General features: G+C 41.8%; 1 protein-coding gene across 5 annotated transcripts in view; it reads left to right on the top strand.

Annotated features, from left to right (window-relative positions):
- The window catches only part of FSTL4 (follistatin like 4), a 540,889-nt gene that overhangs the window by 40,751 nt on the left and 486,051 nt on the right, over window positions 1-14,087 (top strand). Inside the window, exon 1 of one of the 5 annotated variants that reach the window (XM_065555940.1) lies at window positions 9,340-9,428. The exons of 1 other annotated variant lie outside the window; for it this stretch is intronic. Coding sequence is in view for 3 of the 4 variants with exons in the window: in XM_065555942.1 (XP_065412014.1) it covers window positions 9,415-9,428 (14 nt within the window). In the remaining variant the exon portion in view is untranslated. Of the gene's footprint in view, window positions 1-9,339; window positions 9,429-14,087 lie in introns of those variants that run through there. 3 more of the 5 variants (XM_065555942.1, XM_065555936.1, XM_065555941.1) reach the window with 3 other exon arrangements.

Below are 14,087 nucleotides of genomic sequence, written 5' to 3'. Positions count from 1 at the left end.
ACGGCAAGGTTATGGGAGTTCATTCCACAGCCTTGGACCAGCCCTTGAGAAAGCTCTGTATCCTATCCTTATTGTAGAAAGTTCCATTATTCCAGAAGAGCATAGTTGTTGACCTATGAGGAAAGACTGGAAAAACTAGGTTTGTGTAGTCTGGAGAAGAGAAGACTGATGGGGGATATAGCAGTCTTCAAGTACGTAAAAGATTGTTATAAAGAGGACAGTGATAAATTGTTGTTCTTATCTACTGAGGACAGGACATGAAGCAATGGACTTAAATTGTGGCAAGGGAAATGTAGGTTAGATGTTAGAAAAAACATTGTCAGGTTAAAAGCAACAGAGGGTCCTGTGGCACCTTTGAGACTAACAGAAGTATTGGGAGCATAAGCTTTCGTGGGTAAGAACCTCACTTCTTCAGATGCAAGTCTTGCATCTGAAGAAGTGAGGTTCTTACCCACAAAAGCTTATGCTCCCAATACTTCTGTTAGTCTCAAAGGTGCCACAGGACCCTCTGTTGCTTTTTACAGATTCAGACTAACACGGCTACCCCTCTGATTGTCAGGTTAGTTAAGCACTGTAACAAATTACCTAGGGAGGGGTGGAATCTCCATTGTTGGAGGATTTTAAGAACAGGTTAGACAAACTGTCAGAGATGGTTTAAATAATCCTTAGTCCTGCCTCAGTGCAGGAGGCTGGACTAGATAACCAGTCAAGGTCCCTTTCAGTTGTACATTTCTATGATTCTATTATCGAAGGGAAAGGAAAAGAAGATGAACATGTGGAGCTGTGAAGGAAGGTGTAGACAGCAGACTGGAAAATAGAGAATTTCAGAGTGGAAAGAGCATGTAAATGAATACTGATCTCACTGCCAGCATAATGGACATGATAGCAGTTTGTGATAGTTCAGACCCGTCTTATCAGGATGACCTTGATTTAAAGTATATTCAGTGTTTTGTTTGACTTTGATTTAAAACTAGGCTAGCTTTAATAGGACCGTTAAAGACATTTTATCATGTGCTTTGTGTGCAATATTAGCTTCCTTCAGAAAAAATAACTAACGTTAGCCAAAATGGGAGACACTCATTTGTACCTTGGTGTCTACCAGACTTCTTGTAATTCAGTGTTAGGTGGCTGATCTTAAGTCTCAGTTAAAAACAAATCATTGTATTGTGAGCATAGCCAAAAGACTGGTTGTAAAAATGTGGACATATCTGACTGTACAGAAAGTCTGTCTATCATGCTGACCAATGTTGTCTCATTGTTTCCTTGTACTACCCCATCAGTCTGCCTCCAATGGTTGTCTCTTGTCTTATACTTAAATTGTGAGCGCTGGGACAGAGATCTCCTTTTTTGTTCTGCATTTGCACAGCACCCAGCGAGGTGAGACCCTGGTCCGTGACTGGGGCTCTTAGGGTATGTCTACACTGCAATTAAACACCCATGGCTGGCCTGGGTCAGCTGACTTGGGCTTGTTGGGCTGTAAAATTGCAGTGTGGATGTTCAGGCTCAGGTTGGAGTCTGAGCTCTGGAACCCTGTGATAGGGGGAAGGGGTCCCTGTAGTTTTACAGCCCATGAGCCCAAATCAGCTGCTCCAGGCCAGCCAGGGGTGTGTTTAATTGCAATAAGAAGAACAGGAATACTTGTGGCACCTTAGGGTACATCTACACTACAGCGGGGAGTCGATTTAAGATACGCAAATTCAGCTACGTGAATAGCGTAGCTGAATTCGACGTATTGCAGCCGACTTACCCCGTTGTGAGGACGGCAGCAAAATCGACTTCTGCCGCTTTTTGTCGGCGGCGCTTACTACCACCTCCGCTGGTGGAGTTAGAGCGCCGATTCGGGGATCGATTGTCGCGTCCCGTCGGGACGCGATAAATCGATCCCCGAGAGGTCGATTTCTACCCGCCGATTCAGGCGGGTAGTATAGACCAGACCTTAGAGACTAACAAATTTATTAGAGCATAAGCTTTCGTGGACTACAGCCCACTTCTTCGGATGCATATAGAATGGAACATATATTGAGGAGATATATATACACACATACAGAGAGCATAAACAGGTGGGAGTTGTCTTACCAACTCTGAGAGGCCAATTAATTAAGAGAAAAAAAACTTTTGAAGTGGTAATCAAGCTAGCCCAGTACAGACAGTTTGATAATAAGTGTGAGAGTACTTACAAGGGGAGATAGAGTCAATGTTTGTAATGGCTCAGCCATTCCCAGTCCTTATTCAAACCGGAGTTGATTGTGTCTAGTTTGCATATCAATTCTAGCTCAGCAGTCTCTCTTTGGAGTCTGTTTTTGAAGTTTTTCTGTTGTAATATAGCCACCCGCAGGTCTGTCACTGAATGACCAGACAGGTTAAAGTGTTCTCCCACTGGTTTTTGAGTATTTTGATTCCTGATGTCAGATTTGTGTCCATTAATTCTTTTGCGTAGAGACTGTCCGGTTTGGCCAATGTACATGGCAGAGGGGCATTGCTGGCACATGATGGCATATATCACATTGGTAGATGTGCAGGTGAACGAGCCCCTGATGGTATGGCTGATGTGATTAGGTCCTATGATGATGTCACTTGAATAGATATGTGATGTTCAGGCTCTGAAACCTTTAATTGCAATGTGGGCATACCCTTAGGCACTACTAGAATACAAATAATAATAATATCATGTAAAGGAGCAATGGAGGAACAACATACAGATGTTAAGGCTTGTATTGACAAAGTTATTAGAGATGACTAGGAAGAGCTGTAGGACCTCACAGAAAAATTCCGATAATGTCATGTTAGGTGCTTTTCACTATATGAATCTGATTTTCAGCAATGGAACCCATTCCTCCACACTTACTTTATCCATCTTTTGTGGGCTACTTGCAGAAGATCTGCAATCTTTTATCTGTCTCAGCATTTCACAAGGTAACATCTTCTATTGGTGAAAAAGACAAGTTTTTGAGCGACATGGAGCTCTTCCTTAGGTCTAGAGAAGGTAGCCAGAGTGCCTGAGCTAAATACAAGGTGGGACACATTGTTAAACATAAGGAGTTCATACATACTGTAGGAGACCACTAAAAATGAGGCGGGCATTTAAAGGCTTGCAGGCATTAGGATGTGTTATAAGTTGTAATGAGCCATAAAACTAGTGTCTCTGTTAAGTTCATAGTTTTTAGTGTCCAGCAGATTTATCATTTTAAGTTTCCAGACTCATCTTTTGAAGGTGTTATGTAGATTTCCTTTGAGAGCAGGTATCTCAGGTATGTCATTAGTTTCAAGATCCCTGGGTCCTACCCATGCCTATCATAACATGTAGTGTACCTCATCCAGGGCAACAAATGCCACAACCACCACTATGTGGGTGAAACCTGATGCTTCCTGTGCTCTCACATGAACTCTCACAGGAAAAAATGATAAAAGGCATAAACAGCATGTGACGTGGCATTCCATATGCTTTATGAAAATATGCTTATAATATGAATATGCTATAACTGAGATATACTTTATGCAAGATGGCTCATGTAAGGTATCATTAGAAAGATTATGATTTACTGAATGTGATTATCCCATTTGTATGCATGTATCATTTTTGTATCTGAAGTTAGGAATATTGACCTGTGTATCTGTATTTCATATTTGCTACTTTGGGTCACTCCCACTGCTGACACTTCAGGGACTACAATGGAAAAGTCAGAAACGGCTAATGGCCCATCAACTAGTACAATGGACTGTGAAAAGGCTTGGCTTTCCTGTGGACGTTCCGTAATGCTGCTGACTCATGGATGACAGAGTCAGGAGATTTGGTCACCTGATACTAACCAATTCCTTGGTCTGATGTACTTTTCCATCGAGGGGTGGGGAATCAGACAAAGGATTCTATATAAGGTGAAAATTCTATATAAGGTGGAGGAGGAAAACAATGATTGTCTTCAGCGTGTTTTACCTCTGCTCCCCACCCCAAAGAGATACTTGAAAACATCTGGGAACAAAAGCACTCTAACTGAAAGGGTGGTGGGAAACTGCTGGACCCGGGCTAGAAAGGACACCTCTGGCCTGTGAAGGACGCTACCTGAACCAATATCTAGGGTGAGGAATTATTCTTTGTAACTAGTTTCTGTAATGAATCTAGCTTAGTTTGCGTGTTTTGTATAATTTTCTTAGTAATCTGCTTTGCTCTGTTTGCTGCCTCTCTATCCACTTAAAATATGCCTTTTTGTAGTTAATAAAATTATCTTGTTTATAATATAACCCAGTTTATGTAATTTCTAACTGGGGAGGGGGGTGGGAAGCTGTTCATACCTTCCTCCACATCGAGGGAGGAGGCGATCTTCATATAACTTTGGGTTTGTACCCCAAGGGGGGGTGAATATCTGAGTGCTGTAGTAAGTCCTTTAAGCTGAGTCCTCCGAGAGCTGATCTCAGTGTCTGTATCTTCTGCAGCTGGGGATGACCCTGCCCGTATGCTTTGCTGGAGGAGGCTTAAGAGCCTGGCTCAGCGAGACAAGGTTCCAGGGGGCCCAGGCTGACAGGAAAAGGTGGACTCAGTGATATCTTCAGCACCTCAGGTGACATCCCAGGGGTCCCAACCTGTCACTCAGCATATCACCTATGGATGAATACTTCACAAAGCAATCACTGCATATCTCATCTCTCAGTCCTCATCTTCAAAGGAAACCTGCGTAATCTTCTAAAGATGTGCCCGGAAACTTGCATTCCTAACTCTGCTGGACCCTAAAAACCATGGACGTAGCAGAGATACTGGTTTTATGGCTCTTTACAACAACTTATAACACAGCCATCTGCCTGCTAACCATTAATTTTTCACTTCATTTTAAGTGGTCTCCTACAGTACATGCGAACCCCTTATGCTTAACAAACCTGCACCACTTTGTATTTAGCTCATACACTCTGGATACCTTCTCCAGACCTGAGGAAGAGCTCTGTGTAGCTTGAAAGCTTGTCCTTCCCACCAGCTGAAGTTGTCCCAATAAAAGCTATTACCTTTAACCACCTTGTCTATCTGTTGTTATTTAACATTTGTATTCCAGTATCTTGAGGCTAACCAGATTAGGGCTCCCTTGATCTAGGCACTATATGAGCCTAAAGTGAATGGCATCTTACAGTCACAGGTTAACAATACATGGCCATACAGGGATGTTAGAGGGCGTTAGGATAGTATTCCCCACCTTCCATATACTGCATAAGGATTTCCCACAATCACAGCCCCTGTGCTTTTGAGCGCTACAACACTGGAAGCAATTTGCTGGAAAGGAGGCAGGAGATAGAACCACAGCGAAGCCTTTCGCATGTGGGAGCCAGCAGCAGAATTTACCAGTTGCGTGGGGAGGAATGTGCTTTGCTGTTTAAAGGGCTGCAGCTTATTCTTCCTCATTCCCTACACCAGAGTGGCTGTGTTGCTTTTGGAGCTACTGTGCCTCCTTGAGGTAGAATGCCTTGCAGAGCTTCCCCTGGAGCGGCGGAGCTCTGCATCCTTCCAGATGCTGGGCTGTGACTAAATACCACTGTTCAGCCCTGTTACGAGTGATTATAGTCATTGGTTCAGAAGAGAAGAAATTTACCGCTACAATGGAGGAGGGAAGATAGATGTAGAATAAATGCCTAAAAATAACATTCAGACCTTCAGAATGTGGCGACTGCTCAAAGTGTTTTAAAGACAAATAATGGGGAAATTATGTTGAATATAAAATCAGATTTTCTGCATTAGAAGGACTAGAAAACTCACAGCATATGAAAGCCACTGCAGTTTTGTAAATGGATTTTTAAGAAGCACAGTTGAGGAAAAAGCTCCTGTGATTGCAAAGATCCCTTTTAACCACAAGGCTTTTGAATTGGATGTACCAATTTACATGAGACTAAAATGCCAACAGATCCCAGCGCAACATTAGAATTCATGTAATGGTGCAGAACACCAGCTCCTTGCAGATTTCAAAAGAAGTATTGGATAGCATAATGGGACATAGAATCATGAGAATTTAATTCTACTTATAATTCATCAAGGTCATGGTTTGATGCCAAAAGGGAAATGGAGACTCAGATAATAGGCATCTAACAAGGCAAGTGACTTTGTCTTGCTGGTTTATGATTTACTTAACAGCACAGTTTCACAAAACTTACTAGCAAAATATAAGGCCTTGATTCTACACACTGATGCACATAGGTAGACCTCTCTACCTGAAGTTCTTTACAGGTGCGGGGCTCCAGCTGTACAGAGCAGCTTGCAGAATTGGGTTCAAGCATTTAAGTTTGAATTGCAGAAGTACACTGATACCTGAGCTAACCCCCATGTTACCTTAAACAGATATTTTGTTGGATAGCCAAAATTTTTGTATTTTTCTTTCTGGGTAAGGGATTCCTAATGATGCAATCAGATGGAATTTCTTGAGTGCTCAGGTCATATTTATAAAATGTCACTTGCTTGCAAGCAATGTAAATAAGAAGTGTTATTTAACTTCAGTAATACTAGATATGGCTGAACTGGTTTAGATGAAATACAAATTACCTTGAACATTTGTCCAGAACTTGAAATAAACCATTTTTCAGGTTTGAAGATTTTCAGTTAGCTTTCATTAATTACTTTTCAGTTTCTCGTGTCTCTTCACTTCCAGGGTTTGAGTCTGATCTCACTTACACAAGCATACTCTGTTCCCTTCAATGGTATTCGTTCTGATGTGTACTGTTGTTAGTGAGATCAGGACCAATTGCTTACAGATGAAAGGAGCAATGCTAAATTACCATAAGCAAGGCTGCTTTTCGTGTATATATGGCCTAAATGATGGATGGAAGTGTCTACAATCTCATAAGATCGCCTTTTCATGATATTTCCTGCTGAAAAAGGACCAGATTAGCTAAGCACCAGGCCAAGATTTGTAAAAATGATTAGTAATTATTGATGTCTCCATTTTGGGGGAAGAGATTTGAAAGGAGCTTGATTTAAAGAGGCAGATGCTTAGCTGTTTCTAAAAATCAGATGACCTTTCAGGTGTCTCAAGTTGCACATTCAAAAATTCAGGGACTCAAAATCACTAGTCAGTGGCCCCAAACTTCTGGGTGTTGTCTGAACCGAGTCTTTACCCATTACTAGTTAACACATGAAGTTGTTGTATCATGCAAAATAAAATAGCTTTACAAATAACCCAGGAAAAACCTACAGATGCTGCTTTTTATGAGTGGTGATGGACATGAAAATTGTGACGCCAGTAAAGACTCCTACATGTATCTATTTTCATTCCAAAATTCTGAATGCTCTTCTACCTGACAGCTAATACATGGTGTCCAACCACATGGAAGCAATTGTGAAAGGCCTGGATATGTTTGTGTGCTCTGACTTACTGGGTAGTGTGCTGTGCAATGTCAGTAAAAACAAAAAACTATCACTAATCAAGAGATCGTGGTTAAAAATAAATGAGTAGCTTTAGATAGAAAGTTGGATCTTTTGGGCTTCACTCATCCACATCAGAACTGGTTCAAAGCTATCCCAGGTAATAAAAAGCCCTTGCTAAAATAAAAGACCTATCCAACCTAATAAAAAAAAAAACTTGACAGAGTTAGTGTCGTTTTCTGGAGAGCTGTAACGACTGTGTTATCGCCAGTTTATTCAAAACTAAGCTCAGAGCCCAGACACTGACAAAGCTTCCGAAGAGAAATGAATTGTGTTTGGATCGGATATACAAAGAAGTGCTGTGGTCGAGGTTCAAACCATTTTGGGATCTGAATAGCTTTCCTGCTCAGAAAAGGACATGACAATGAATTTCATTTAAAGATTGGATTCGTTTGCAACAGGAACAATGAGGTTGTTTATCAAAATACAGAGAAGTCATTTCATATTCTAGCAAAGCTCTGAATAATGTTAGATAAGATGCAACTCATGAGTAAAGAGTCTCTTCTGTAATATGGCTATAAAATAATGGAGTGACTAAACTTGACATTCACTTGTGCGATCAGATTTGTTGTTTGTGAAAATGTCGGGGTTGAGAACACATGGTTTATACCAGGTCACTTTATTAATTGTGGATAATAATTGCAAATGTACCTTTTTTGTTTGTTTGTGAATCATTTGTGAGCAATCCCCAGCCTGTATGATTGTATTTGCTATTAATAACTATTCACTGTATTAGTTGAATAATTTTCAGCCTATGAGTTTTTCACAACTTTTTCACTGCAACAATTTGCTATTTGTTTATCATGGCCTGTGATTGGTCACCCAAGTTACATAGCGTTGTTTCTGGATGACTGTAACTTTTAATCAGGAGAATAATGAATAGCATATGTCTGGTATGAATTTGTGAATACTCATTTGTACTAACACTTGTGAATACTCTGTGGTTGTTTGTATTTAGACAACGTATAATAACCCCACAGATAACAGTAAAGTCAATACATTTATTCATAAATGTATTTGTCAGTCTGATCCCCCTCCTCTTCCTGCTTACTCCCAACTATGCTAATATATCCTGGTACATCAGACTTTTGCTAACAAAGTCACTACTTGAAATCAAATTAAGTAAAAAGTTTACTTCAGGTGAGTCAGCTAAATATTGCCCAAATCTTGATGTCCTTATTCAGTATTTACTCAAGCAAAACTCCCATTGAACTGTAACAGGAGTTTTACTCAAATTTGAGTTTTACTCAAATCTATTTCACAAAGAGAAATTACCAGGCAGAGATGAAAATCTGGACTACTCTGAGCTAAACTGTCTGTCAAAATGTGCTTAAAGCATAAGTAGTTGATAAGTATTATTTTCACAGGGAAGGGCATGTTCAGCCCTTTAGCTTGAGAAGGAAATTCCACAGACCTTTTCAAAATACAAACTACTTGTCAATTCTTGTTGGTTTGTAGAAACCATTGCTGTACTGGTAGTGATAAAAACAGCAGCTCAAAATGAACCATCAGACACAGCAATGTACGTGGTTTCTGTCTAGGTCAGGGGTAGTTGTCCTATCTCTGTGGCAATCTAGAAAGTTCATAGAATGTAAAATTTTAGAAACAGTCCAGTGAGGAATGCTGCTCTTATGATTTAAGAAATGACAATGCTGGTGTGTATACTCCTGGCTAAAATTTTAAAGACTGGGTGCTTGAATTAGTCTCCTAACTCCATCTTTATGTACCTAAAGAAGCGGTTGCATTGTCAAAGTGATTCAATGAAAGCTGGTATGTGGCATCCAAAGCCTAATTTTAGATAACAATTTTGAAAGTCCTGTTCCTTATCTCTGGGGCAGTGAGGAAGGGGTTAACCTATCTCAAACTAAAAGGGCCACAGCTGTCTGTCCTTATTGTGGGGACTGCAAGGGAGTGGAGTGAGGTCAGCTGTGGGGAAAGCAGTACCTGGCTCCTTCAAAAGAGAATTGAGTGGAGAAAGAGGCTCAGGAGGGAAATGGAGGCTATTCCTGAATCAGAAGCAAGCCCAAATGGGTAGGCCCAGGTAAGCCTAACTTCTTTTCTCTGTGCATATGTACCCTTGCTTTGAAAAAAAATATTGTTTGTTTGGCTTGACTTGACCTGCCGAGGAGCAAGGTGCCGTTTTCATTTTGCCGGTTATCTGTAATAATTATAGCCTGAAGAGCTTTGTCTTGTGGGTGTGTCTCCTCCCGCCCCGTACCTCTGGTATTCTTCAGTCAGTTTAGGAGATGAAGAAGATTGTGGAGATATATAAATGGCAATGATTTAGGCACTTATGTTAAGTGTTCATAGTGAATTTATGGGACTGTAATATATAATCTGCAACAAGATCTTGTAAGAACTACAGTACTACACAGCAAATAGCTGCCCATTAGCCTTATACTTGATTTTGTTTGAGTCCAAATACAAAAGTGTAATTAAATGCTACACATGGCTGCCCTAAACCCCAACTATCCTTGTTGAGGGCATTTCATCTTAGATGGGCTGTGCAATTCACTGGTGGACATGGGTTTTCTCTCTAGCTGCAGACATGGGTTTTCTCTCTAGCTGCCTGGGTGGCGGTGATTTGCTTTCTGTATCAAACCGCCAATGGCAGCAGGACTAGTAAAGAAAAATCTGACCACCTGCCCCCTCTCCCTGACAGCAGACCCACCAGAGAAGAACCAACCTCAGAGTCTGAGTGCCACTTCCAACTGGAGCTGTAGCCTCCACTCTTGTTTGTGGCCATAAATATCTTAAGGCTGCCTCTGGCTATACATTTACTAGTAATCAGGAAATTTGAAAGAAGCTATTTCCTTTTCAAACAATTTCCAGACAAGTCCCATTCAGAAAGATACATCTGGAGGGTGTAGCTTCACAGAGGGTGGAGCTTTATGTGTAAAGCTATGATTATGTCACAGAGGTCACGGAATCCGTTCCAGAGACCTCCGTGACATTTCCTGCTTCACCCAGGGGCAGCTCCCAGATGCCGCAGGCACCTCCTTCCTCCCCCCGCAGCTCCCAGCTGCTGCGGGTGGTGGGGAGACCCCTCTACACACAGCTGCCCAGCTGCCATGGGTGGGGGAGACCCCCCTGGCAGGCAGCGGGGGATCCCGGAACTCTCAGCTGTTGCAGGTGCTGGACCCTCCTCCCTCCCCATTTTGTCAGGGATATCTTTAGTAAAAGTCATGGACAGGTCACGGGCTTCCATGAATTTTTGGTTATTGTGCATGATCTGCCCATGACTTTTACTAAAAATAGCCATGACAAAATCTTCCCCTTACTTATGTGCTATTGGCTTGATGTATACAGCATACTCACTAGGAGTCATGGGGGAGGCCAATAAGGACACCTCTATTTATATTTTCAGACAAGCATATTGTCTGAAAACTAACTATGGGTTTGACCCGAACCCTTGAATCTGAGCACATTGAAACTGTGAAGTTCTGAGTGAGTACCCAGGTGGTAGGATTACAAGCCAAAGGGAGAAAAGGAGGTAGGCAGCCCACCAAAAAGCCCCCTTGGGCTGGTCCCTCCAGTTTAAAAGTAGAGGGGAACAACTGATGATGAGGTGCATTAAGTATATATAAAAAACTGGCGAGGCCAAGGCAGCACCAGCTGCACCTGTAGTCCATGCTATACCTCTCCGCCTTCTACTCCAAGTAATCCGAGCTAAAAAGAGCAATAGCTATTCCTCCTGTCCACTGAACCAAATGACATGTCAGTGTGCTAATCTGCCTCTACTAGTATTGGCTGCTAGTCCCTAAGGGACTGCATTGCAACACTCAGAAATAAATTACCCATCAAAGTTAATGAAATTCATGGCTATGGCTTACTCAGGGCCCAGTTGTACAACACGTACGCACAAATGGTGAGCACCCACATCACAATTCCATTTACTTCAGTGGAACTATGGGCAAGAGAAAGGGCTGTACAATCTACCCTTAGGGAGTATATCCCTGATCTGCTCCTAGTGAGTTATTTTGTACTATCAATGGGGATGTTTATCGTGCCACAGGCACTTAAAGATACAAGGGTTAAGCCAAAAAGAGTGTACCTTCTTTTTGCTGTTGTAGAAGAAAGAGGCAAAGTATTAAATGACTTGAGTGATGCTGAGTTAATGATGGCTTAGTGAGAATGAGCAAGCTAGTTAAGATGAAAAAATAAGAACTCCCTTCCTTTCAACTTCAAACATTCACTTTAAATTGTACACGAAATGTTGAGGTCCTAACAGGTTCAATAGATATATTAGGGCTGGTGTCACCAGCTGGAGCTGCTACATATAGTCTCACCAGTAGTTTTTCTTAACATGCAAGAGAGCTTTGACTCTTGGGAAGATATGCTGTGGTGGTGCTAGTTTGGGGTATACAATGTATTGTGTAGAGGTAGCTTGGGGAGAGGGGGAGTTTTGTAAGTGGTAGGTGAGTTTGCTGTCTCTGTTGGGCTCTGACTAGAGTCAATTCTTGAGACAGAGTTGCTTCCTGGGAACTGAGCATTGGTGTTGAGCTGATATTTCTGGGAGAAGGGATTGCCCCTTGATCACCACGGTTCAGGTGTAAATATATCCTGTTATACTTTGAATATACCCAGACACTGTCACTGATTTCTCCTCCCCTGAGAAACCAACCTGAGACACCACAGTCATCTGCTAACACTCAGCGGAGGGATGACATTGGTGTCATAAGAAAGGGCAACAATATAACTTGCATATCTACATTCTTGGTTCAGGCCTGGGATAGAAACAAAAGTGAACATCTGCTAGTATATTTAGGCCAGCTAAGTTGTCATCCTCACTAACGGCAGCTAAAAGCCTATGTTGTGCATGAGTATGCGGCTAAGTTAGATGACTTCCTCATGACTCTCTATTTGAGAAATAGTATGTGATCATATAGCTAATGGCAATATCATAATGCATCCATGGAAGGGGAATATGCTCTGAGGAAAAAGTACCGTTAAACTGTGGAAGAGGCTGACTTGAGGAATCTGTTGTAGTAGCAGCAATGTAGGAGAGGGTCTGATCTGTGCACCTCAGGCTAAGCAAAAATAGACAGTGAGAATGTTTGACCCGGAAAGCTGTAAGAAGAGTCGAAGTCTTGGGAAGACAGTGGCCTAAGGAACTGCAGTAACAGTAGCAACCACATCTGTGAGATTATGACCTTGGAAACTGTAGATATAACTGAAGGTGACAGTAAAAAATGCCAGAATGAGAAACAGAACTCAGTTTCCACATTAAAACTTGTGTGTCTATATTGCATATTTTAAATCTCCAGCGATGTTATGAAAACCGAATTCACATCTTAAATGATAAAAACGTGTTAGCGTACAGTAGTCATTAGATTATCAATCAAGTAATTGAATTTATACTACATGCAATATCCAATAATCTTTAACTTCTTCTCAGAAAATGACTTTGACAGTGTTGTCTAGTGGTTAGACCACTGGACTTAGGTTTTGGGAGATCTGTATTCTATTCCTGGCCCTGTCACTGACCTACTGGGTCTGGGTGACCTTGGGCAAGTTACTTGATCTCCCCTTGCCTCAGTTTCCCCAAATGTGATAATGGTGTTTGCTTCCCTTGTGAAGTACTTTGAGCTCTACTGAGGGAAAAGCATTACATAAATACTAGTATTAATAGTTATGTATGGATCTAATGTCACTAAAGGTTTGTAGTGTGGGATGTAGTCCTGATGTTTTAATGCTGGGTCACTTGGAGGTACATTGATTTCAATGATATTTCATACAAGAGGAAAATACTAGCTCATGATTGGCTAAGAGCAGTTGTTACAGGTTGCCTCTCCTTTAAAGTGCCACCTGATGTACTGGGATGCCACTGAGCCCACCTGTTCCGCCAGCCTGGGCCCCTTTACCCCGCCTTGCTGAGCCAGGCTCTTAAGCCTCCTCTAGCGCACACACAGGCAGGACCACACCTAGCTGCAAAAAGACGCAGACACTGAGATAAGCTCTCGGAAGACTCAGCTTAAGGGACTTGCCTCAGCACTCAGGTGCCCACCTCCTTTGGAGTGCAGACCCAAAGGTATATTGTCTTGAGCTTTATAGAAAAATCTGCGCAGCGCAAGCTCATAAAAATTCACCCTCTCCCTCAAGGTGAAGAGAGAGATGCACAGCTTCTTGTCATCCCCTCCAGATATGGATTGCACAAACTGGGTTATGTTATAAACAAGTAATAAGTTTGACAATGACAGAAGACTGATTTTAAGTGATTATAAGGGATATCGAACAGAACAAAGCAGATTACTAAGCAAATAAAACAAAACACGCAAACTAAGCTTGATTCACTAAAGAAACAGGTTACAAAATGTAATTTCTCACCCTAAATGTTGAATTAAGCAGGATACAGTGTTTCTGTAGCTTCCAGTTATCTCTTCTTACAGACTGGACCCCTGTCTCAGTCTGGACTCGTCCCTGCCTTTCCCCTCAGGTACTTTCAGCAGCCTTTCTTCTTGGGTAGGCAATGGAGGAAAGTTGGGATTAACCCCCTCCCTAGCCTTTAAAGGATTTACCCAAGGCGGGGAACCTTTCTTTGATTCCCCATTCCCCTACAGAGGAAAAGGACCAGAAGTGTCCAAGGTGGTATTTTGTATCAGGTGATCTTATCACCTGACCTTGCAGTATCAAAGCAACTATGAAACTAGGTTTATTTGCAATGTCCACAGGAAGGAACTCCAGGAAGATGGGAGATCCA

The sequence above is a fragment of the Chrysemys picta genome, chromosome 8, assembly GCF_011386835.1.
Source record: "Chrysemys picta bellii isolate R12L10 chromosome 8, ASM1138683v2, whole genome shotgun sequence".
NCBI classification, from domain to species: Eukaryota; Metazoa; Chordata; order Testudines; family Emydidae; genus Chrysemys; species Chrysemys picta.
The sequence above is the reverse complement of the archived record's forward strand: the minus strand, read 5'-3'. Positions and strand labels throughout refer to the sequence as shown.